This window comes from Lathamus discolor, chromosome W (genome assembly GCF_037157495.1).
Source record: "Lathamus discolor isolate bLatDis1 chromosome W, bLatDis1.hap1, whole genome shotgun sequence".
Classification (NCBI taxonomy): domain Eukaryota; kingdom Metazoa; phylum Chordata; class Aves; order Psittaciformes; family Psittacidae; genus Lathamus; species Lathamus discolor.
In genome coordinates, this window is record NC_088908.1 from 37322391 (window position 1) to 37347720 (window position 25330).

At 39.3% G+C, this 25330-nt stretch overlaps 1 protein-coding gene and 1 long non-coding RNA gene across 5 annotated transcripts in view; one reads left to right on the top strand and one right to left on the bottom strand.

The window, feature by feature from the left end:
• LOC136004490 (neuropilin and tolloid-like protein 2) overlaps positions 1-25330 on the bottom strand; it is a 40247-nt gene that overhangs the window by 13994 nt on the left and 923 nt on the right. Inside the window, exons 1-6 of one of the 4 annotated variants that reach the window (XM_065661025.1) lie at positions 14869-15147; positions 11524-11580; positions 9221-9361; positions 7117-7365; positions 4772-4816; positions 4555-4682 (exon numbers count right to left, since the gene is read on the bottom strand). In XM_065661025.1, coding sequence (XP_065517097.1) covers positions 4555-4682; positions 4772-4816; positions 7117-7365; positions 9221-9361; positions 11524-11580; position 14869 — 621 coding nt within the window. In that variant the 5' untranslated portion in view covers positions 14870-15147. Of the gene's footprint in view, positions 1-4554; positions 4683-4771; positions 4817-7116; positions 7366-9220; positions 9362-11523; positions 11581-14868; positions 15148-25330 lie in introns of those variants that run through there. The other 3 variants (XM_065661024.1, XM_065661023.1, XM_065661026.1) reach the window with 3 other exon arrangements.
• LOC136004494 (uncharacterized) overlaps positions 1-25330 on the top strand; it is a 36817-nt gene that overhangs the window by 3569 nt on the left and 7918 nt on the right. The window contains exon 3 of the long non-coding RNA XR_010608494.1: positions 22574-22628. This is a non-coding gene — a long non-coding RNA (uncharacterized LOC136004494). The remainder of the gene's footprint in view (positions 1-22573; positions 22629-25330) is intronic.

Below are 25330 nucleotides of genomic sequence, written 5' to 3' on the forward strand. Positions count from 1 at the left end.
ATTACTCTAGAAGAGATATGAGAAATGCATAAATGTGCTGAAAGAATGCTAATGGTATTTTGACTGTTCTCTTTTCTTTCTTTTTAATTCCTAACAGCAGTGTTAAAATATAAGGGAAGGAGTCTAGTCAGGAAAGCTCTGAAGTAAAAATAAGGAAATTAAAATTTATTGCTTCAGAATGAAAGCTAATTACTAAACCATAGCATTGTTATGGAAGACACAAGCCATGAAAGTCAGGAGCAATTTGAATAAAAATAGAAGCAGAAGAAAAGTAAGCTGGCTATCTAGGAAGAGTTAATAAATTAAGCCAATCTTAATTCTTCCAAAAGCAGGAATCTAATCCAAGAGAAGGCAGCATATGTGTTAGGACATACGCAGCAAAGAAATTGGAAGACCAACATGGCACTTGGAAAATAAGCAAATAATTTATTTTGCCGGAGCAGGAAACTTCTGCAAGATTGTAATTCAGCTAGAATTACGTGAAAAGATCACAGGCCTTTTTCATCTCTTGAATGGTTGTATTGAGATTCTTAAAATTCTAGGGGAAGTTGATGAACTGTGTAACTCAAAATCAGTTACCCAGGCATGCTGCAAAGGCCATCCTTAAACTTTAAAAATTCCTCAGATAGCCATTATTTTGACAGAGAAGAAATCTATCCATGTGAAGGCAGAGGTCTTCTGCTCTGTGTGAGAAGAGATGCGCCTTCTACCTACGAGGTCTTCAGTATGTTCCTCAGATAAGCTTGGGTCTAGACTTGATGTGTTTTGAGTGAATACAGCCTACAGCTACATCTCAGGCTGCTATTACACACACTAAGGACCTTTTGCACAGTATGGTTTTTCATGCATCTGCCTAATGACAAACATCTCCAGCTCTTGTTTAATTTGTGAAGCAGGGGAGACAAGCATAGATGAATACCATGCTTACTACTGTTGTATTACCTATTTTTCTGTCCTTTTGCCATATCTCTCTTTTAACCTCAGCTACAGCCAAAGCCTTTTAAAACTGAATTGTAAAGAATTCACTAAACCAAAACCAACCAACTTTGGGGGAAAAAAAGATTTACAAACACTTAACAATCTCTACTGAAAACATGGTAAAAGAGCGAGCACAGGAAAAGGCAAGCAAAACTTGCACACCCTGGCTTTTCCTTTCCAGTGTTTTCCAGAGGCAGGTTGCCAGCTCTGTCTCCCCTTGCACACTATGAAAAGGTGCAGCCTGTGCCATACTATCTCATGCTTCATCTCACTATTGTGTGATTTTCAGTATCCATTTTTTTTATTCCTTTTTTTCTACTTCTGCTGTCTTTGTTCTCAGCTATATCGAGAACCTGTCTTCCATTGATGTCTTATCTCACAAACATGGGTGTGAGCTGTTAAACGCTATCATATGGGCTGAGAGATGGTATTTTCATTTAATGATTGACTTTATGTATCTGCTGTGAAATTACAAGGGAAGCTAAAAATAAACGAGGACACTTTTAGTAGAACTATTCTCTGTATGCATAAACATCTGTTACACAGATTTTAAAAGTCCTTTCATTGCTGCAGTTGTGTCAGTTTTAAAAAATTACTTTTATTACAAAATCTTATTGAGGAAATTAAAAATGTCTATGCTTATTTTTCTCAAGAGACTGCACCATATCAGAGCTAATAGATTTTATCATCATAATTCTGCCAGAATTGAAGCTTGAGAAACTACTCTTGGAATACCAAGAATTATTTTTCTGTAAAGTTTTAACTCTATAATTTAGGGTGATGATCTAATCTCAGGACTGACCCAACTATAACTCTGCCTTCTGCCAACATTCAATAATTTATTAAAGTACTTAAGCGTATCTCCAGTGTAGGAGACTCCACAACAGGGGGGTTGTGGAGTCTCCTACACTGGAGATACTCAAGGCCCGCCTGGACAAGTTCCTGTGTGATGTACTGTAGGTTACCCTGCTCTTGCAGGGGGGTTGGACTAGATGATCTTTTGAGGTCCCTTCCAACCCTTGGGATTCTGTGATTCTGTGATAAGACCTGATGCACTCAAATGGCAATGTAGGGAGAAAATGGTTTTATTATTGTTTTGAGACAAGGAAGTACAAAATCTTTTGTAAATAAGTAAAATCAGTTCTAAATAACATTGTTTGATGGCTTTGTAACATTAGCAATAGAAAGTAACTCAGGTAAATGTTTCACAAAAACTAGTCAGAATACACACAAAGAACATAACGAGAATCCTTGTATAAGATAAATCGTTGTAGTTGGTGTAGTTTTAGGTCCTTCTGACCTTAGTACAAAAATAATTGAAAGAAAAACAGGACAGAAAAACAGGACATGTAGATAAAGAGTATCTGAAACTAGCAGATGTCCAGGATGTGCTGTGGCTAAGCTAACTGAAGGACAGGATGATTATGTCTGCAGTGTTACCGAACCAATTAAGCTGGTGTAAGCATTATCTACTGCACATGCTTCAGAGATTGCCAGAAAGTGATGAAGATTGTTGGAAGAAGTAAATGACCCCCAAAGACCACTATCACGTTGTTGTGCGCATGAGGAAATAGATGTGGAATTATGTAAAGTGGTTTTCAGATGGTTAAAGAATATGTATGACATTTAAAGAATATTTATGTTAAGCAACAATATAACCACAGTCTGTTTGAGGTTCGGCTGAGACAAGCTAGGAAGAGCTATCCCCCGTGTCTCCCAGTGCTGCAATAAAGAATACCTGCTTGTCAACTTAAACTTTGTTGGCAAGTTCTTAGTGAGTACTACAAATCAGTTTCTGGAAGAACTGCTACTATTACTTAGTATAGGGCTCCTGGGAGTTGAGTCACTTCCTCAAAGGTTCAAATATATTAATGAAGTTTTAGTTTCTTTCTTGTCTTGTCCTCTTACTACCATCTTTTAGGTTGCTGGTTTTGAACTTTTAATTTGGAAGTTGGTTAATAGGGCTGTAAGCTAAAATGTTAAGTTGTAAATTAAAACCACTCTGTTAAGAACAAGATAGGCCAGTATGGCCTTGGGGTATGTATAAAAAAAGGGTAGCCTTTGAAGATAAGAAAGGAGTAAGCAAGACATATGGGGCCAGTTCTTCAAGATAAGGAACAAATAAGAACAAACTGACCTAAACCACAGAGAGTTTTTAAGTAATCCACAAGTCTTTTGCACCTGCGCAAGCACACAAATCAATCAGCAGACACAGTGAGGAAGACTGTTGGCAACCACCAGAGATCCCTCAAAACCGCCACTCAGCAAGGAAGCGCATGTGTAATTAAAACGCAAATATTACAATTAGCTCCAGGAAATCTAGTGAATATGTAAAGCATTACCCAGAAAGGCTGTAAATATGCATAAGTTCGTTGGATATATGGATGCTGCTTATAGACTCCAGGTGCGCTCACCTTTGCAAAATGACGTGTGTGTGCACCCAGCGCTGCAATAAGGAATTCCTGCTTTCTAAAACTCCAAATTGAGCCTTAGAGAGTTTCTTCGTCTGTCTTTTGTGGTAACAAGGCTGGTTAGTTAACCATTAAGGGTATGTAAGAAGGCATAGAGTAGGCTTGTCATCTTGGCGGCTACTGCTTAGAAATATTTTTTTAATTTTTGTGTACATGCAAGCAGTGATATGGACTTTAACACACAGGAGCAAAATGAAAGATGTGTATACTATATGGAGAAAAAAATATGCACTCTTCAGTGCAACTCAAGTTATTAACCATTCTATGTCTGAAACATATAGCTGTTGGGTTTTGTTGAACAGGCCAGTTTAAATTTCTTTTGGAATTATGAATAGAATTTTATCCTTCTCTCCAACCAACAATAAAGCTCAAGTTGTTTTAATGAGCATAAGATAGTGATGATTTCATAATCAGTCTCTAGATCTGCATGCACAATCACAAATACCAGGTACCCAGGTAATGTATGCTGATTTTTGGCTTGAACAGTTACTATGCCCCTTTAGGGCTTGGGCAGAAAAGCTCTAGCAAATTTTATTGTGGCACTTTAAGAGGGTGTGATGCTATAGCTAAGTCAGAAGAAGAGTGACAATTCCTTAGCTGCTTCCAGGTAAAGCCTTTCATTTTAGCTCAGGCTACTGATGAAAGTGGGGTTTAAGGTGCTGGACTGTGAATTACACTGGGGAGGAACAGGTACATGTTCTTTTGACATTGAACAGAACCAAATTTTCCAATAGAACCACTGGAGGCAAAATTTTAAGATGTGGCAGCAAGATTTAAAGGAACTTATCAAAGCTGTTAGCTAGCATCTTTGCCTGCTGTCTTCCAATAAAACCAGAGTCCAAGTCAAATGCCCTTGAAAATTGTTGCTTGAACAGTGTTCACAGTTATTTTGTATTTTAAGTTTCAAATAATAGGAAGTCAAGACTGTGGACTTACTCTATAAATTTAATTTCAGGAACAATCCTCTATCTGGATTTCTTAAGCCACTGGTAACTCACTCATTTCAGTGAAAGTGGGACATTATGCAAATCACAGCTAGTGACTATTACCTGTTACTAATGACTTAGAAACCCATTATATGTTGAATGATATGAATGAAACTCACCTTAGCATTTGGAGTAGCTTTAATTGTCCATATGCAGTCAACTGGTTGCCCTGGTTTTGTTTTTCCTTCTTGTTGTACTTGACTGGAATGTACTATTCCATCAGCTCCTGAGAGTTCAAACTGGCAGTCTAGGGAGAAGATATACCTTGCTGTCAAATTCAATATGATATTAATTTTAAATTTAATGTATAAAGAAATTGTTACTGTAATACTAGACCTGGGATGGGATTTAAAATACCTCCTAGGTAAGTAGAGTCAGGATCTGTAATAGAAAGAAGTAATGAATCACATGGGCTATCAGTATTTAATATTCACTTCAAGGTTTAGTATAATCTGAAGATTATGTCTATTATTATATCACAATAAAAATTGTTTACTGAATCAATTGCAGGGTACAGAGACATATTTTTATTTTTTTTTAGATAACGTTATTCCACAAAGATTGACCTTATCTGAATGAGGTAATTCTATACTGACAGCACAGATTTCCAGCAAAACACCAAAAAACACTATTTGGTATGTTGTTCCTACATTATGTTCTGAATTTAACTACCAATTTTCACTGAAAATTTTAACCTTCTGTGTGAACTGAGTGGGGGTGTACGTGCATGTCCCCTTCCATTTTCACAATTACAAAATATTTTACCACACTCCATGTAAATGTAGAGGAAAGAAAAGGAAAGAAAAATATTGGTCATTCAGTTACTGCAATCTATTGCAAAAATACTACACAGTTTAAATGTATATTTTACGTTCCAGCCTGGAACTAGGCTAAGTTAGTTTTGACAGTGATGTTAATGAAATGGCTTTGGAAATAAACTAAACTGAATGCATAAGTACTGACCCTATGAAAAGATTTTAGTGTGTTACTTCCAGTGGACCGGTCACAGAATCACAGAATCCCAAGGGCTGGAAGGGACCTCAAAAGATCATCTAGTCCAACCCCCCTGCAAGAGCAGGGTAACCTACAGTACATCACACAGGAACTTGTCCAGGCGGGCCTTGAATATCTCCAGTGTAGGAGACTCCACAACCCCCCTGGGCAACCTGTTCCAGTGCTCTGTCACTCTTACAGTAAAGAAGTTCTTCCTGATGTTAACGTGGAACTTCCTATGCTCCAGTTTACACCCATTGCCCCTTGTCCTATCACTGGATATCACTGAAAAAAGCCTAGCTCCATCATCCTGACACCTACCCTTTACATATTTGTAAACATTGATGAGGTCACCCCTCAGTCTCCTCTTCTCCAAGCTAAAGAGACCCAGCTCCCTCAGCCTCTCCTCATAAGGGAGATGTTCCACTCCCTTAATCATCTTTGTGGCTCTGCGCTGGACTCCTTCAAGCAATTCCCTGTCCTTCTTGAACAGAGGGGCCCAGAACTGGACGCAATATTCCAGATGCGGCCTCACCAAGGCTGAGTAGAGGGGGAGGAGAACCTCTCTTGACCTACTAACCACTCCCTTTCTAATGCACCCTAAGATGCCATTTGCCTTCTTGGCCACAAGAGCACATTGCTGGCTCATGGTCATCCTCCTATCCACCAGGACCCCCAGGTCCCTTTCCCCTTCACTGTGGTAATCTGAAGAGTTTCCAAGTCTAAATCCCTAGTAAGGTATACAGTTCTATGAGCAGTAACACATAATCATGTAGAGTGTTTTCATGTGCTATACAGGTAAAGACCAGTTGGGTAAAGGTGACATTAAAAAGTTATGCCTGTGTATACATTTATAGTAGTAGTAGAGCTGACATTTGTATATTGTCCTTTGTCACAAAAGACAATAAAATGCTGATAAATACATGTGCAATATCTATGAAGTACAGCAGTCAAGCACTGTACAAGGACACCAAATCAAATTTTCCTGTAAAAAGAATGCCCTGCCAGTTTTAAGTGGCTCCACAGAGCAGATGTACTTTTGTTTTTCTAAAGGCACTGTCAGCATATTATCCTCTTCATACCTTGTAAGCTACACAGTACTTTGAGCAAAGAACAATTGTCTGAGCCTGTGGGTTGAGGGAATCTAGTTATACTGAGAGCTGATGCTTGGACTGTATAGATATTTCCTCTGGCTTGTCAGAATGGAGATTTAATATGTTTTGCATCTGGCTGGAAGTGCTATTGTAGATGTGCTTCAGGTGTTTTTGTCATAGTGTCTTACATTCCTGGATGATAGACTGTTGAAAACACCAGCTATTTGTCTACATAAATGCTCTTTCCATTACTACCACTGGTGAGGTACTGGTACAAGTTAGAGTAGTAACAAAGAGGGAAGTTGCTAAACCCTTCAGCACAAACAAGATCAACTGACTTCTCTAGCAAACTATAGACCTGCAATTTCCTTCAGTCAAATTTTAGTTTTTAGTCAAAATTTTAGTCAAATTTCAGTGGTTTTAGTTAAGCATGCTGTGGGATTAGCAGGATCGAGACTGTAACTATCACACTGTTGCTTTGTCTTCATAAGCACTTAGGATGAATTACAGCTCTAGACTGCCAGCATAAACACATCATAGAATTCCATGGGAGCAGATGGTTATTAACTCAGTCAGAATGTTAGGCATCTTTACCTGGTATAAATGAGTACTTTGCTTGAAATCCCTTTCCTTCCAGCTCTTCATCAGAAGTAAACTTGATCCACATAAATCTCCCCGCTGATCTAATTAGTGCAGGACTTTTCAAACCACAGTAACGATTAATGAGAGGGGAGAAACCAAAAGGTCCATCTCGAACCTCCAGATGATCAAACCGACATTCAAATGAGGGTTCTATGTAATAAGACTCATCAAAGGTCAACTCAATTCTTTGTCGTGGAGCAGCTAGACATAAAAAATTGAGCAAAAGATTAAATGAAAATCTATATAAAAAGCACATGAAGACATGGAATAATGAAGAGACAGACCTCCAAGACAGCAAGATAAAAAAGAGACTGGAAACTTCTCAAAATACATCAGGCAGTCTGCTACAAAAACTCAGATACACTGTAATAAAAAATTTAAAAATTATTGTATAGGAGATCCTTTTTCATGGATTCTTTTTTTTTGCTTGCTGATCTTTATTGTTGAAAATTCAGAAATAACATAAATTGAATTCAGCACATGTAACAGATACTAACATATATGCAAAGGTATTCAAACACAGTTTAATATTAAATTAAAAATCAGTGTTCTATGAAAACAAAGTACATAAAAAAAGGACAAAACAGTGAGGGATGCAGAAAAGAATGGAAAAGAAAAAGTTATGAGGAACTACTCACTGGTACATTTCCTAAACATCAAGCCCAAATGTGGAGATCCTTTGGCAGGAGACACCTTTTATTAGAATATTCAGAGAAGTGTAAATGCTTCATATACATTATTAATATGCAGACGACTACTAAGTCTGAACCAGTGGCAGCCTAACATCAGGACTTGGATCAGATCCCTAAATCCTGAGTTGATGCAGCTGTGGCTACTTTTTGACCAGACTTCCACATCTGTAGTTCAGAACTGTGATTTATATTATATGAATAGCTTAAGTGTTTTTTGTTCTTGTCATCTATTAAGCTACATGAACTTTCAGATACTAATTGGTTATCTGGAATGACAGCATTAAAGAATCACATACTGTCAGCTTCTGAATGCAAAAAGTATTTACTTGTATGTCTCTAACACTTCTTTTAGAACTTACACCTTATACATGAGTTAAAAACATTTGTAGCTGGTTGCACATATTGGCAGAAGTCTGTGGCTCTGTGCCCCATGAAAACTGCCTCATGCCAGGGAGATCCAGCAGTGGATCTGGTATGTCCCAACACTGAAGCTGGACAGATCTGCTCCCCAGTGCCTTCACTGGCAGGGAAGATACAGAACTTCAGATGTGAATGCATACAAGCAAAAATGAGGGTGTCTGTGAACTACTACTATACTGTACATATAAAACCTCACTGAAACATGTTACTTTAAATATTTCAGTTAATTGATATGAATCTGATCATTAAGCTGACTAATGTTTTTAGCTGACTTCAGTGGGTTTTGGATGCATTCTAATAAGAGGAAAAAATAATTAGTGTTCCAAGTCTTGCAGCCAAGATATTCTCATTGGAATGTGGTTTTATTCTAGTTAATTAAATTTTTTTGTCCTCATCACATTATTTCAGTAGTGACCTCCCCAGTGCTAACAAATCTCTATATTTTTAATACAGTGCTATGGCAGTAAGATGTGTGGTTTTTATTAATAAAGGACAGCATAAAGATTTTCTACCTATGGAATACACTTTGAATAATCCAGTATGGTCTGGTAAATGCTGAAGACGGTCTTCAAGCATCTTTTGCAGTTTATCATCAGCAATATTGGAAGTGATATTAAGATAACAAGATAGATACAATTTTTATCTTAGTAGTTCTGTGTCTTCATAGATTACAATAGATCTGATGCTGCTTTTTTTGTCTGTGAGGGTATGTATTATTCCGTATAGCTAATTCCTGAATTATGGCATTTTCTATTAATATATTGTTATTACTTCAGAGAACAAACTTAACTTCTTGTTTAACCAAATGACTGCAGAATTGATTATATTACCAGTAAAGCTATACAGTATTTGACAGTATAGTAAGATGACACAGTTTTAACAGTTCAAGATTATACACTGAACAGTAAGATTACAACACAACAAAAGAGAAATACAGCATGTACCTTCTAAGATATAGATGCACTCTTGATTTGGTGGGTACATGTTAGGGTAGTTTGGTGAAGCAAAATGTCCTCCATTACTTGTCCGTACCCAATTGTCACACCGGGTGGGAGGAATACGATTCACACCAATATTTTGCCCACCTTAAGTGGGAAAAAAAAAGTGATCAAATAAATTTCTCCTACAAGCACACAAGTTTGATTTAAAAAAAAAGTAAAACACTGACATAACCCATATCCTATGAAAGAAGAAAGTAATGTATTTTGGTGGAAACCCCTCATCTATGCCCCTTGCTAATATCTAGTTAGGAAAATATTATGTTTAATTTAGTGATGTGGTGTACCCTAAAGAGATCACAGTTTAGGAATATCAAATATGTCCAGTAATCCTTGGGAAAGGAAGAGAGGGAGTAAATTTTTTTTACCCAAGTCAGTTTAGACTTTTTGATGCTCTTCTTTCTAAGTCAGTCACAGTAGCTGCCAATATAGCAGCATTATTTTATGGCTTATGTCTTCTCCACTTCTATGCAAATATAATCTAAAATACTTGTTAGCTTTTACTATTTTTGCCTCGATTCCAGATTATACTGAAGTATGTGACCTTTAGCCTAAATATATATTAACAATATTTTTTTTTAATACAGAATGTTTAGAACAAATTATAATTTGCAAAATACACTAAATACAACAATGGTAGCTAATAAAATCACTAGCAATAGGTAGATTGCACTGGTAGCTAAGGGTCTCATTTAAGATGAGCTACAGGTTGGGTGGAAAAGAGATTCAGAGCACCCTGTGAAGAAGGACTTGGGGGTGTTGCTCAATGAGAAACTTAACTTGAGCCAGCTTCACTGTGCACTCACAGCCCAGAAAGCCAACTGTATCCTGGGCTGCATCAAAAGGAGAGTGACCAGCAGGTTGAAGGAGGTGATCCTGCCCCTCTACTCTGCTCTTGTGAGACATCACTTGGAGTACTGTGTACAGTTCTGGTGTCCAAATGTAAAAAGGACATGGAGCTGTTGGAACAAGTCCAGAGGAAGGCCACAAGGATGATCAGGGGGCTGGAGCACCTCCCGTATGAAGACAGGCTGAGAAAGTTGGGGCTGTTCAGCCTGGAGAAGAGAAGGCTGCGTGGAGACCTCACAGCAGCCTTCCAGTATCTGAATGGGGCCTACAAGGATGCTGGGGAGGGACTCTTCATTATGGACTGTAGTGATAGGACAAGGGGTAATGGGTTAAAACTTAAACAGGGGAAGTTCAGGTTAGATACAAGGAAGAATTTTTTTACTGTGAGGGTAGTGAGACACTGGAATGGGTTGCCGAAGTAAGTTTTGAATGCTCTATCCCTGGCAGTGTTCAAGGCCAGGTTGGATGGAGTCTTGGGTGACATTGTTTAGTGTGAGGTGTCACTGTCACCTAGCAGGTGGGTTAGAACTAGATGATCTTAAGGTCCTTTCCAACCCTAACTATTCTATGATTCTAAGATCATTCTGGATGCACAGGGAAATATGATCCTTGACTGAGATTATGTACTTTACTAATCTAATGCACCATGCTGGACCATTCACAGGAGCTTTGTTAGTTCAGATTTCTTTATCCAAAGACAAAGGAGTTGGGAATAGTATGATCTCTGACATTCTTCTCAAGTACCTTTGTACCTTCTCCTTGTTATCAGCAGAACTGGAGAGAGTAAGACACAGGACATGTGGCTTTCACTAGATTTTTCCTAAATCTCACAGGGTGCTCTCATAATGTTATTTATATTTACAGTTTTAATTGGCTGCCTCCAGTAAATTATATCACCTTCCACTGGTTTCTTGGCAGCTTTTAGATTTATGTGGGTTAAAATTTATTCTCTCCTGCAGAAACTGTTAAAGGAAATTCTGTAGGCGTCAGTTCTAGGAATTGTCTCCTAAGTGTGTGTTAATCCCGCATATAAGAAAATAAATTTTGTGAAACTGATGCCTTCCCCACTCAGCAAGCTTCAAAAATGGTTGTGGGTGGACTATTTGAAAAGCTTGTCATACACAGAAAACATTAATTTCTGTGGTGTTTAATTTCCCACTTCTAAGGTCTAAACCCATAGAATTTTAACTAAGTGAACTTCCATGTTCTTTGTGACTGGATGGCTTTGTTCACTTGGAAAAAAGCGTAGTAAATAGGGGGTAATGGAAAAAAATAGAATTCACATTGGTAATTCAAGAGCTATTAATATCTGAACACAAATACTTTCACTTATATTGCTTAATTAAAAATGAGACAACCTTTACATTTTTTGAAAGAAAATCATCAAACCAAAATTGTACCTTGTGTCTTCTGTGCAATGGCAATCCTTTCCACTACAAAGGTTATTACTAGTAACACTGATGAGAGAAATTGGACAGGAAAAACATCAGTAATTCATCAAAATTATAGACCATTTTCTGCAGTCCTGAATCATGCAAATCCTAGAAAACATTAACCACGACAACTTGGAACATGCAAAAATACATAATGCATTTATGTGCTTTCTTAAAATTTCAACTTTAGGAAACCAATACAGTAGTCTAAGTGCAGTGTTGGTTCTTCCAGGTTCCTTATGAAAGCATATATGAGAATAGCAATTTTTATTGTTTGAGGGAACTTCAAGAATATTTTCTAGAGCATCTACTAATGTGCAAGCATTTCATAAAATTACATGGTACCTGCTCTATAACTTTTATATCCTGAAACAAGATGTTTCTCTGCTATATTGAACAACATTTATTCTAAACCTCCATTTGTGTAACGTGTACAAATGGCTTTTCCAGCTTCCCAGAAATTAATCGGGACTAGGGAGACACTATGTGGTCTTACCCCCACATGGACTTCAGGTGCACTATAGAATTGTGCTCATGAGACTGATGGTTGAGATGCAGCCACAGTAGCACTGATTTCTCTGAATGATGTGGCAGTAGAAAATAAGCAGACACAAGTTCTAACAATGGAGAGACTTACTTTGAGCAGTGACAACAGCTAAGATATGGACACCTAGGATGTACGCTGCTGCAAGCACTCTGTTTTGCTGGAGTGTTGTTAGTCTCAGGTGTTGACATGCTAGTGTTTTCTAGATTTGAATTGATTGACTAATAAACCTCTTAAAGATTCTGTTATACTCTTTCCTCCAACCCTCTTTCTTCCTTCCTTCCCTAAAAAGAAGCTGTCTAGGAAGTTTTGCATTTGGCCTTTACCTTATGCTTGTACTTTTCTTGCACCCAAGAAGCATTGGTCTGAACAGCATGTAGTAAAGATTCCATATTCCACTATTCATCAACATTTACAAAGCAAGCTCAATGTCCAGATTTTCCTAAAATGCTTTGTCCTCTCAATGTATTAGTGATTACCAGGAAGGGAAAAGAGAATGAAATAAAGTATATTAATCACTCCAGTCTTCAAATCTTTCATTTGCTTATGTCTTGAGTATATCTCTGTCAATTCTGAACAGGTATTGGAGAACTTCCTAAGTAGGGGCAGCACTTTGGCCTGAACTACTGCTGGCTGAGGGGAGATAGGATACAAGTTATAAAAAGTTGGGAAAGTGTCCTTGAGATGGTGAATAGATAGCAACTACTTGTCTCTTCCAGTACAGGAACCAGAGGTATCAGACAAAGCTAGCAGGTGGCATGTTCAAAGTAAATGAGATTTTTTAAATTTTTTTTTTATTTAATGCTCATACTTCATAACACATTCTTGAGGTAGATAATTCTGTTTCAGAAACCCCTTAAGCCATAAGTTGCTGGAACTCTAGAATACTATTTTGGGAAAATATAATTTGCTCTACTTTTACACTCTTTCTGCTTTTATATCTCTGTGAAAGAACAGATCCAGATTAAATAGACCTTTGATTTGAGCTGGTATGGCCTTTTCTATATTCTTAATCTGCTTGTTAATACTAAGTCAGACAGGCATAGCCTTACCACTGCAGGGAAAAAGATTTCAGCAGGAATTTTATTGTCACATTCGAGAAGTCCATTTTATTTTCACAGTTTTCCCCTCTCATTGCTCAGGCATTTTATTGGTTCATGCTGAAATAGCATTTTCTCTATCTGTGATTTTCCCTGTGTTGCTGCTAGACTTTGAGCCCTTCACACAGTTCCAGAGTAAGCGTGCACTCAATGACTATGAACTATGGTGATTTCAACTAAACTCATCTAGACGCAATGTTGGCGTATGATACGTTGTCTTGGGGAAAGAGGAAAGGAATCAAAGTCTGCCCTCGAGAGTGTCCCTCTAGCATTTGCAGTTTATTATATGTGTTTTTGATGCCCTTTTTTCTCTCTCCCCATATTAAAACAGGCTGTATGCCATTATAAGACTTTCATCCCTTGTACATTGAGTTCAGAACTGTGAGTGTTCTAAAATATGATATGGGTCTTTCTTGCAAACAACTGCTATGTTCCTAGAAGCTCATTTGATTTTTAGGGATGGATTATGAGGTAGTAGGTTAAGACTTAGGTATCTTTGCAATAATTCTGCATTTTTAATATACTGAAAAATATACTTCCTAACTGTTTGTCCGGGGTTCAGCTGTAACGGTTCTTTTTCTCTTTCTTAGTAGCTGGTGCAGTGCTGTGTTCTCGACTTCAGTCTGAGAACAATGCTGGTAACACACCAATGTTTTAGTTGTTGCTAAGTAATGCTTACCCCCATCAAGGACTGTTCAGTCTCTCATGCTCTGCCAGTAAAGAGTGGCACAAGAAGCCAGGAGGAAGCAGAAACAGGACACCTGACCCAAAGTAGCCAAAGGGGTATTCCATACCACAGCACTATATAAACTGGGGGGGAGTCACCCAGAAGGCCCAGATTGCTGCTTGAGTTGGGCTGGGTATCGCTCAGCAGGTAGTGAGCAATTGTATTGTGCATCACTTGTGTTAATTATTTTTCCCTTTCCCCTTTAAGTTTTATATTCTCTCCCATTGTTATTTCCCTTATTATTATTGTTATTAGTGGTAGTAGTAGTAGTTTTGTATTATACCTTAGTTACTGGACTGTTCTTATCTCAATCCGTGGGATTTAGATTCCTTAGACTGTCTTCCCCATGCCACTGGGAGCGGGGGGGGGAAGAAGGGGGAGAGTGAGCAAGTGGTTGCGTGGTTCTGAGTTACCGGCTGGGCTTAAACCATGACACTGTCATTATCCCAATACAAATTATCAACTGTTAATCATTCCTGACTCATCCTAGACTGAAAATTCATCCTTCAGAAGAAAGTATCTAGTACCCATTACTGGTCTTCAAGTTGTTGGAAAGAGCAGAATTTTGTATGATAAAACAATTGTATAAAATAGTAGAAATTATTATGTTTGAGAAATTTATAAATTAATAGTGAGGTTTTGTACATTAGAAAATGCTGTGACTTCGTGGTTTTGTATCACGGTGGTTCTAATGTTGCAATATATCACAGCTGTCTTGTACCCAATGCTACAAAAACATAGCATAACCAAATATGGTAAAAGGAGTATAAAAGGATTTAGAAAAGTATGTACTGGAGACTATACCCAAGTGGAACCTGTGTATAAGATAGCCGGAAGAGCATACCAGAAAGAAGATAAGAGGGTGCTAACGTTTACACAAGGATTGGAATATACTCAAGTGGGGGAAAGGTGAAAAGGACAACCTGAGGAAGACTTCTTACTTCATCTGAGGAAGACTCTTACTTCATCGGAACGACCACCAGACGACCACCAGAGGGGGGCCGCGCAAGCGCAGAAGAGGCTGATGTCGTAATAGATGGATGTGGCTGTGGGAATCGCCGGGAGACGAGCTCATCAGATGATGACCAACAAGTCTCGTTTATTGCTAAGCAGATGGACACTTATATACTTTGCATACAGAGATCATTGGCTCATAGCTTTTACATGTTACAAGATCATTGGTTTATAGCTTCTACATTTTTGCAGCTACACCGTGCACCCCCCCACCATCCTCCTTCTCATGCACTTATCACTTAGTGGCCTTGGCTGTGATTGGTCATAGTTTGTTGCTGTTTGCCGGTGTCCTTCATTTCCTCATTATCTGGCATGAGAGGTTTGCACCATGTTCTACACAGATGTCTTGTTTCAGCTCGTTGATGGGAATGTGACCTTTTGACCTTTTTCGACAAGCCAATCCTCCACAATTCCCCCTTTTTCTTTATAAAGGAATAAGGAGTGAGTCAGGAGTCGTTGTAAACAAGCAGAACAACATTGCAAAGCATAACAAAGTAACAAACCCCCTATAATTATGAGACCTATAACAGCGAAGCAGCTTGTAAAGCAAACGTATATGCAGCTCTATGAAGTGAAACTTCTAAAATCAGCTAAATATTTCTGAAGCGCTCTAAGCGGGTTACATAAAAGATAATTTGACAGACTATACAAAAAGTCTTTGTTTCAGCCAACTCTGATGAAGATGCCTTATAGACTGACAACCACCACAATATAATTCTACTGTAGGGTCACACTGATGACAAAAACTACAGAGTTATCGAAGCACTTGTTGTATCACCAATCTCAGTTGTACCACTATATGCCTGTGGCCATGGACCGGATCTAGGAGGGCGACCGTGCTCAACGAAAGCTCTGTGTTGATTAAGGAGTTAAGTTCTTCTATTAGTGGCTGTAGCGCTCGGCGCAAGCAACGCTCCTCCCGGGCCTGCGAGTCAGGGTCCATACACTAGCTCGGAGATGCCGTCACTGGAGCTTCTGCAACAGCCGGTCTTAGTCACTTGGATGGTACCCACAAGGGTCCTGCAGGAGCACAAACACAGGCGTAACCACGGCCCAGATATATTACTTCTGCTGGTCCCTGCCACAAATCTGTATTAGGATCTCGATAGTACGCCTTAAAAGAAGACTTTATCTTCTGTTTGTACAAAGTGCTTAATAACCGCTGGAGTTTGTTCATCACCAAAGATGCATAAATAATTTAACGTAATTTCACCCATATAATCAGCATCGATGACACCTGGAACAATGAATAGTCCTTTCAACGCAGATGGTAATCTCCCCAGTAGCAAGGCTAGTCTCATAGATTCTTTTAACAATTCTGGACCTAGCTGGACTTGAGCCTCCTTAGTGGAGAACTGTCCAGTTCCCATCAGGTGTTGTAATTGCACCCCAATCAGGGGATCTCCCTGGCCTCGCTGAACTGCAACTGCCTCTTGACAGGCTTCCTGCCAATACATTTTCCATAACAACAACTGCGAAGGGGTGAGGATCAATTTCACAATACTTTTAATATAACAGCAAATCTGTTCCCCAAATATATGACAACATCTGCCTAGTGGGTTCAAACCGAATGCCTGTAGAAATAACAGTTTGCCTTAACTGAGATAGCAATTTCCAATTTAAGGGAGACATTTCAGCATTTACTGCCTGACCTTGAGCGTTAATCTGGTACTTAACAGGAAAGGCGAGAATCTTTTCCTGCAACAATCAAAATCATTGTTTGACAGAGCCTCTCTCTGAATAGATTTCCAATCTATCACCTGGATTCGCATTTGTCTACCTGTGCTCTGCAACTTTACCTTCCTTTCTTCTCTCCCCCCCTCTTTTTTTTTTTTTTTTTTTTTTTTCCAGAAGTTGTTCACTCTGCTTTGCACAGCTACAAACAGCAGCCTGTTTGGCAGCAGCTACAGCTGCCTGCCTGTTTCAGCAGCAGCCATAAATACCTGTCAGCAACCACACTTTTGCATTAACCCTTTCTTGCCTGAAATGTTAAACCACTACCTGTTAAAAACTTTTACATGAACACGATAACAAAAAAAAATACATAGAACACCATCTGCTCTCATCACACACACACACACACACACACATACGTATGCATATGGGATCCCACAAGCACATTTCACACAACTACAATATTTGAAACACAAAATCCAGACAATCATTACTCCCACTACACAGTCCCACATACAGAACGTGGCACAAGGACTCTGTGAAGACTATCAGGAAACCAGCTCCAACAAGCATCATCGCAGTCTGAGGTGGCAGGCTCAGCCCTAGCGAGCGTCCCCGCAGAGGCTCTGCCTCCCTCACATCGCATGAGGCTTGGGCTTTTATACTAACCAAAATGCACACTCATTCTGACAAAGGTGGCCAGTCTATGTCAGAAGAAGTGGCCAGCAATATCTATAAAGGTTTCCAAGCATCAATAGAATCGTAGACATATTTGCTAACTTCTAGTACATGAGTATCACAGAGAGACTGTACCAAATGAGTTGTATATGGGACCCCAAGTCCACAGTCCGTCACAGTCCGCCACAGTCCTCCCAATACCCCTGATAAGGGCATACGAGAGACCTTCCCACCGCGGGTCTTGATCCAGCACATACATCACAGGAAAAGCACACAATACATCTGCATCCCACACCCATCTCGCTTCTCCCTTTACAACTGTCCATTTATCATGAGGATCTGGGGGATATAAATTAGGCTTCTTTTCCGGCTCCATGTCAAAAGGATCATCCAGGTCAGCATCAGAATTAACAGGCGTCAGAACTTCAGAAGCAGCAACAGCAGCCTTATGAGCACACACAGGTTCTTTCTTGGGGTCAATAGGGTCCGGGTCAAAAAGAGTGTCTTCATCTCTGTCTTCAGACTTTGCAGCCGCGGCGGCAACTGGCAGAGGCTCAAGGGTGGCCAGGGGTGGGGGGGGGACACTGGGTTCCATGATCTCACTTTTTGACTTTAACATCTCTAAAATAGTTCTCCAAATGACCAACAAATGTTTCACAGTGTCACTGCCCTCCGTGGCTGCGTTCTTCGGAGCTTTTCCGATCCCTGCTGTCTTCCCAGCCTTTTGTTTTAACAGGGTATTATATATAGCTTGCCAAATCTTATCTCCAAATTTTCACCATTCTGCTAATTCATGGGCAGTGTGAGGGTTAACAAAACATCCCTTAGTCTGTTCATAAATTAACAATCCCTGCAGATCCTTCTGCAGGTTGATCCCTTTAACCTGCCGCTTCTGTAAGAAGGCAGTAAATAAATCATACGCCACTTGCCTTTCCATACCTTTAGCGCGCTTGTTGCAGCCCCTTCAGGTTTCGGCGGCGCGTATCGGCCGGGCTCGTCTATACGGTCACCCAGGGTCCGGCGCTTAAAATCTTGAGATCTTGGCGCTTTGACCGTCCTGTGGCTGCGATCAGGACCCGAGCAGAACTTACGTCGTCCCACCGTGGTGTTCGAGGGATCGCGTCGGGGTCACCATTTGTGGGAATCGCTGGGAGACGAGCTCATCAGATGATGACCAACAAGTCTCGTTTATTGCTAAGCAGATGGACACTTATATACTTTGCATACAGAGATCATTGGCTCATAGCTTTTACATGTTACAAGATCATTGGTTTATAGCTTCTACATGTTACAAGATCATTGCTTTATAGCTTCTACATTTTTGCAGCTACACCGTGCACCCCCCCACCATCCTCCTTCTCATGCACTTATCACTTAGTGGCCTTGGCTGTGATTGGTCATAGTTTGTTGCTGTTTGCTGGTGTCCTTCATTTCCTCATTATCTGGTGTGAGAGGTTTGCACCACGTTCTACACAGATGTCTTGTTTCAGCTCGTTGATGGGAACGTGACCTTTTGACCTTTTTCGACAAGCCAATCCTCCACATGTGGCAATCCCTAATGCATATGTATTAGTTAAATGTTGTAACCTATGATGAATATGTATTAACTGTGAAACTTTTAGGATATAAATTGCAGACGCGACGTGACGAGGTTGAAGCCAGATTTGGGCGAGTGCCCCTGGTTTCCCAGCGCTGCAATAAAGCACCTCAGATAACCATTCCGGTGGTTATGTGTTTATTCTTACGCTAACAAAGTTATGGATGTTTACTAGTCTTTAAAGCATATAAAATAAACAAATATCCCATCTTTATTAACATGTGATTGATATTAGCTTTCAGATATTTTTATTTAGCATTTCTTCTATAGAAGCCACTATTTCAAAATTATTTGCAGTTCATTTTTGTAGCTTCTGTGTTTAAACTGTGCACTCAGAAGATCAGAGTTTAAAGTGCATGAACTTGTAATGCATTTGTACTCCTGAGATGGCTTGTCCCTAACAATCTTGATTGTGGCTATAAAGTTGTCTATGTATTTTCTTTGCTTTTTTTCTATACTGGTTTTAGAGCAACAGCTCAAAGTTGGCTTTTATCATTAAAGTAAATGCAGTTTCCACAATCCTATGTAAACCACGTGTCACTATGTTCTTAAAGATTTGCTGTGTCCACCCTCTGTTTTGCAAAGACATGGCAATGTCTATACAACTTGTTGTGATGCCTCTTAAAATGCAAAATGGGTTTTGTCTTTTTTTCTCAAAGCAAACACACACAGAAATGTGTTGTGGTTTAAACCCAGCCACACGGCTTGTCCACTCACTCCCCCCCTTCTTGCCCTCCCCCTACTCCCGGAGGGACGGAGAGGAAAATCCAAAAGAATGTAACTCCCACGGGTTGAGATAAGAACAGTTTAGTATCTAAGGTATAACACAAATCACTACTGCTACCACCAATAATAATAATAATAAAGGAAATAACAAGGGAAGAGAAAACAACACCTCATCACCAGCTGACCGATAACTTGCCCCACCCCGACTGAGCACCAAATGATACCTAGTCCAACTCTGCAGTCAACTAGCCCTTCTGGGTAACTCTCCGTTACATCCTGGGCATGACGTGCTGTGGTATGGAATACTTCTTTGGCTAGCTTGGGTCAGGTGTCCTGTCTCTGCTTCCTCCCGGCTTCCCCTCCTCCCTGGCAGAGCATGAGGCTCAGAAAGTCCTTGGTCAGACTAAAACATTTGTGTTATCAGCTCTGTTCCCAGGCCACAAGTCAAAACACAGAGCTGCACCAGCTACCAAGAAGGAGAAAAATAACTGCTACTGTTGAACCCAGGACAGTAAGTAAAATAAGTATTTTGATGACTAACAAAACTAATGCAGATAGTCACTTTCAAGTGAAAAATCTGGGGGTTTGTTGATTTGCTTTGGGTTTTTCTAGTAGAGCTATCTACTATGGCTAACACTGTTACAATATACCTTTTTTTTCTTTTTCCCCCAAGAGTACAAGATTGTGCTCTCTTGTACAGATAGAGACAATGTGAGATGTTCAATTACACTAATCAGTGATTTCCCTTCTTAAAATGATGTGGATGCAGGAACAAAACTCCTAAAAGGAATTCAGAAAATCTGATTGGCTTTCATTAAAGCCTGTGCCATTTCTATAAATAGTTCAGTGTATGTGTGTGTAAGTACAAAGGAATAGTGCATATTTCCTGCAGAACAGCATGGATATGCAGTCAATTACAGAAGATAAATGAGCTGAATATTTGTCTTGCTGTCTTCCTTTTGTCATGCTATATGGATGAGTGGATATAGTAAGTATGGACCATCACCTCTTTGTTCCCTGCCCTTTTCATCCTCTTCATTTTTAATCTCTTCCATCTCTTGCCTTTCCCTGGCAATTCCTATCCTTATGCTCTCAACAACCCTTAAGATGTATTCAAGGCAGGTAGCAAATATTTAAGGGCCTTCCTTTGCTGTTAGTTTTATCCCAAACGACAGTATGATAAAGAAAAGCAGTGTTGATGCAGAGGGTTGACCAATGTACAAGGGGGTTCTACAAGTGGGTCGTACAAGGGGGTTGTACAAGGGGATCGTACAAGGGGGGATAAAGGAATTTTGCCTGTTTAGCAGAAAGCATTGTTTGCAAATACCTGTCAAGCTTGCCATGCAGTACCAGGACAATAGGTTATTGATAAGGGGGAAAAACAGTCTGATAAGGGGAAGAAACAGACTGATAAGGGAGAGGAACAGTTACTAAGTTCCAGTGAAGACCAGCTTTGTGGTTTGGACTTTGACCAGACTCCTAAAGAGCATGCGTGACAGCTAGAGGTGAAAAGTTCAGGCTCGAGGAAGACTCATTTACTTCATCTTGAAGACCCCTACTCACAAGAGGAAGACTCACTTCATCTTGAGACCCTCACCCATGACCAGCGGGGGCACTGCGCAGGCACAAAGGACCTTCTAGGTCATTATAATACGAAGCAGGGATAGGACATGAATATGTATAGGTGTATTGTGCAACCTTATGAATATGTATAACTTTAAAGAACAAATGTAGAAGGAAACAACACTGATCCACGCATGCCTTTGGAGGAGCTATCCCCTATGCGTCTCAGCGCTGAATAAAATCATACCTACTTTACAACTTTAACGAGTTGTGGAGTCTATCCGTGTATCAAACAGAAGGGAAAACTCCACCAATTTTTTAAATATAGACTTAATAGAGTATTACACATTCTTAGTATAGTGGTAGCCAGAATCCTAGGGATAAAGATGACAGACATTGCTTAAAGCTGGATTCACTGTTTTATCTCTGTGCTGTGCTCCCTGAATTAGGCAGCACCTTGCATACATATAGTCCAAATAGACAGTAATTGGAAACACACAAGTCATGCATGCTGGAAAATCTTGACGCGATGCCTGCTCCTTTCTGGCAGATACAGCCTAGAGCAACAAATGCTTGATCTTAATTATATACTCTGTTTTGCCTTATGGGAATAAAACCTTTTCTGTGTGCTATTCTTAAACCTAGCTCCTAATTTGCCCTGTATGCTAAAATTAATATTACATTCAGTAATTGCTAATCACAGTATCCCAGCTTTTACATCCAAGAGTTTGTGCACTTTCTGCTCTAATTGCAGATGTCTGTCAGCACTCTTCACCATTCCTGCAGTGAATTATACTGTGAATTTCTGACAGGTTCATAAATGATGAATAGCTTATGAAGTTTCATTCTGGGGGTAATTTTTCTGTCTAATCTTTCTCCATAATTTAACCTCAGGCAAGGTGCTGAAAATCTTAGCTTTTCCATTAGATAGGGATACATAATTCAATAGCTCCTTTAGCTTCAATCTGGTGTTAATCTGTACTGCAACTGCAACTATATGCCTGATTTATATGCTGAATTTTTCTATTACCATCGATGTAATGATAACATATTAATATTTTTAATTTATGCTACTCTGGGAGTGGTATATTTGGAGTATTAAGTTTGTATATGTATTAAAAGGAAGGCATAATGCATACTACCAGATACTTTCCTTCTACAGTTACTTGAGTTACTTCTACGTAACTGCTTAGTGGTGCAAGCTGGTGCAGCAGAAAAGGTTGCAAGTAGATCCTGTTTTGAAGTTAAAAATGAAATTCTGACTTACACTTGATACTGCCTTCATTAGGGCCACTGTAGCCTCTAAAGTCAGTACTTTGTTTTTGGTTTCAGTGGACAAATCATGAAATCATTAACAGATTTATAAATGATCTTTTTTCTCTGCTTGCTTTCAGCTTTTTGAGCCATCACCTTCTGATTTTGGAAACAGGAGTCCTGGATTCCTGGCTTGTAAGTGGAACAAAGCATTACTTCCTAACACTACTTGTTTGTGAGAAATTAATTAGCTGTTATAATCATGCCAAAATGTAAATGAAGGGTCTGAGCAGAATGACAGGAAGTTAATCATAGTAGCCTGCATTCTTGCAACCTGCCAGATTTGGAAATAATTCTGTAGCTCATTGAAAGGCTGTGAACATCAACTTTCCATAAGTAGGAATGATTTGTTCTAGCCCCGGCTGCTTGTTGCATTATCAGGACAGAAACTACAGAATTCTCATTTTGGCTTTTAAAGTTAATCCAATATAATAACTGAAATGATCATAAACTAATGTACAGTTAGGATTTAACATAGGGTTTGTGGTTTCTTTTTCTTAACCAAATAGCAGCATATGGAAATGAAAGAGGAGGCATATTTGAAGAATGGGAACAAGCTCTTAGCAATCACATTTGGGGGAATAGCAGATATGAGGAAATTACAGATAGCTATATTTACTTCCAAAGCATAACAGGAACATGGATTTATTAAGAAAGCAGCTGATTTTCTCCCTTATGAAGTAGAGGGTTATAATGCTTTACTGCTGTGGAGCAGTTGCATTTTGCAAGATGTGTTAGGATTAAAGAATGATTCCAGTGTGTTTAAAATCTCATTGAGAACTGAAGATGGAAGGAAGAGGCTTTGTCTTTCAACAGCCAAAACACAGTGAGCACCTTGACCTCTGATGGGTTACATCCACTACCAAGGAAGTAGGTGGGCCTTGTCTGGGCTCCACCACAGCAAAACCTGTAGCTACTGCAGGCTCATAGCTGTCCTGGCCCACCACTGCTGCCAGGCAGCACAGCTAGCTGCAAGAACTGCATGGGAGCACACCCTCACTGCGAGGTTGGGATTCAGCAGGAGACTTTTACAAGCTTTGCTGAACACTTTGGACAGAGGCAATAGGAATTATATTAAGATACTTATTTAAATCAGCCCTTATTCTTGATAGCTGAGGAAGAACAGAGTAGTTCTGAACAAGCATTACAGAAGAAATCTGAATTACCACAAAATGAGTATGATGGGCTGTCCTCTGCCCTGAGATACAGCTAAAAAATACAACCTCTGTGAATGACAGAAATGTATATATGCATTCCATGTTAAGAACAGGAGATTAAACTGTTTCTAAGCATTATTAAAAGTTATGTAATTTTTCACAATATACTGAGCTTCATGGCACTTCATGTGTGGTTTAGCAGAACTCTCCCAGTTCTGCACACAAAGCTCTTTGTATGGAGAAAAAAAAATTACTGCCACTCTAAGTAGAGCTTCCATGCAGAACTTGAGACGCAACTTGTAAAATACATAGGCTTGCTTTGAAAGTGATTCTCAACAGCTTCATTTGGGGATTAAACCTCTGTATATATTAATAGGAATATTTTTTTTTCTTTCTGATTAGATGTAATAATTAGACTATAGGAAGACTTCTAATGAAGAAGAGATAAAAGGGAGTGTGTGATGCTAAGTAATGATAGGTTGCTTCTGTAGTTACGGCAAGCGATGCGTTTAGAATGCTAACAGCTACTTGACTAAAGGCTTTGTGCAATTTATAGATTATGAATAATAAAAAACTTCCTGTAGAGGGACTTTGTACCTGGACTTGTATGATTATAAAAGATTAGCATGAGGTCTGCTCAGGAGGAAACCTGGACATTCAAATGTGCAGCAAATGCATATTTCTGAAATGCAATTAAACCTGCAGATGTAGAAAATAATTAAGAAGTAAATATGCAAGTTGTAATTTATGGGTATTTTACAGTGGTTTAAATGCCTTTTCTCCCCATGTAAGCTTTATGTTCCTGTTATCTAAACTCAAAGGATGGTTAATACCTACATAGACATTTATTAAGAGCAAGTATTATCTGTCTCTTAGTTATTGTGCCAGTAACAGAAAAATATTTATTTAAACCCTCAAGACATCTGGCCTTCAGGCCAGAAACATGGGATTCTATGGGCTGTGGAAACATTCTGAGTTTAAAACAGACTTATGCACAAGTTTTATATGCAGGGAAGACATCAATGCATACCAGAAACATTTATCCTGCCTACAATAATGCCTTGGCTTCAGTAATGCAAGCAGATACTCCAGAATTTCCTAACAAAATAATTTAATGATTTTATTTTTTTTTTAATCCCTGATGGTTCAAGTCTGCTATTGCTGAAAAAGCCTTCCAGTATCTCAAGGGGGCCTACAAGGATGCTGGAGACATCACAGACTGTATCAATAGGACAAGGGGTAATGGGTTCAAACTTAAGCAGGGGTTCAGGTTAGATATAAGGAAGAAGTTTTTTACTGTGAGGGTAGTGAGGCACTGGAAGAGGTTGCCCAAGGAAATGGCAAATGCTCTATCCCTGGCAGTGTTCAAGGCCAGTTTGGACAGAGACTTGACCAATATGGTCTAGTGTGAGGCATCCCTGCCCACGACAGTGGGGTTGGAACTAGATGATCTTAAGGTCCTTTCCAACCCAAACCATTCTGTGATACTATAAGATACTGAATGCTAGAAAATAATCTTGAGGCACACGGTTAACTGCCATATCTAGCTTTACTTCCTAAGAGAAAACCCTTGCCCATTGTCGAGCTATGCAAATGATAGTGGTATCAAAGACAAAGAAATGCTGGGATGAGGAACCTTCCTCACTTGTTTACCTTTGGGCCTAAAGAAGTTAGAAACAA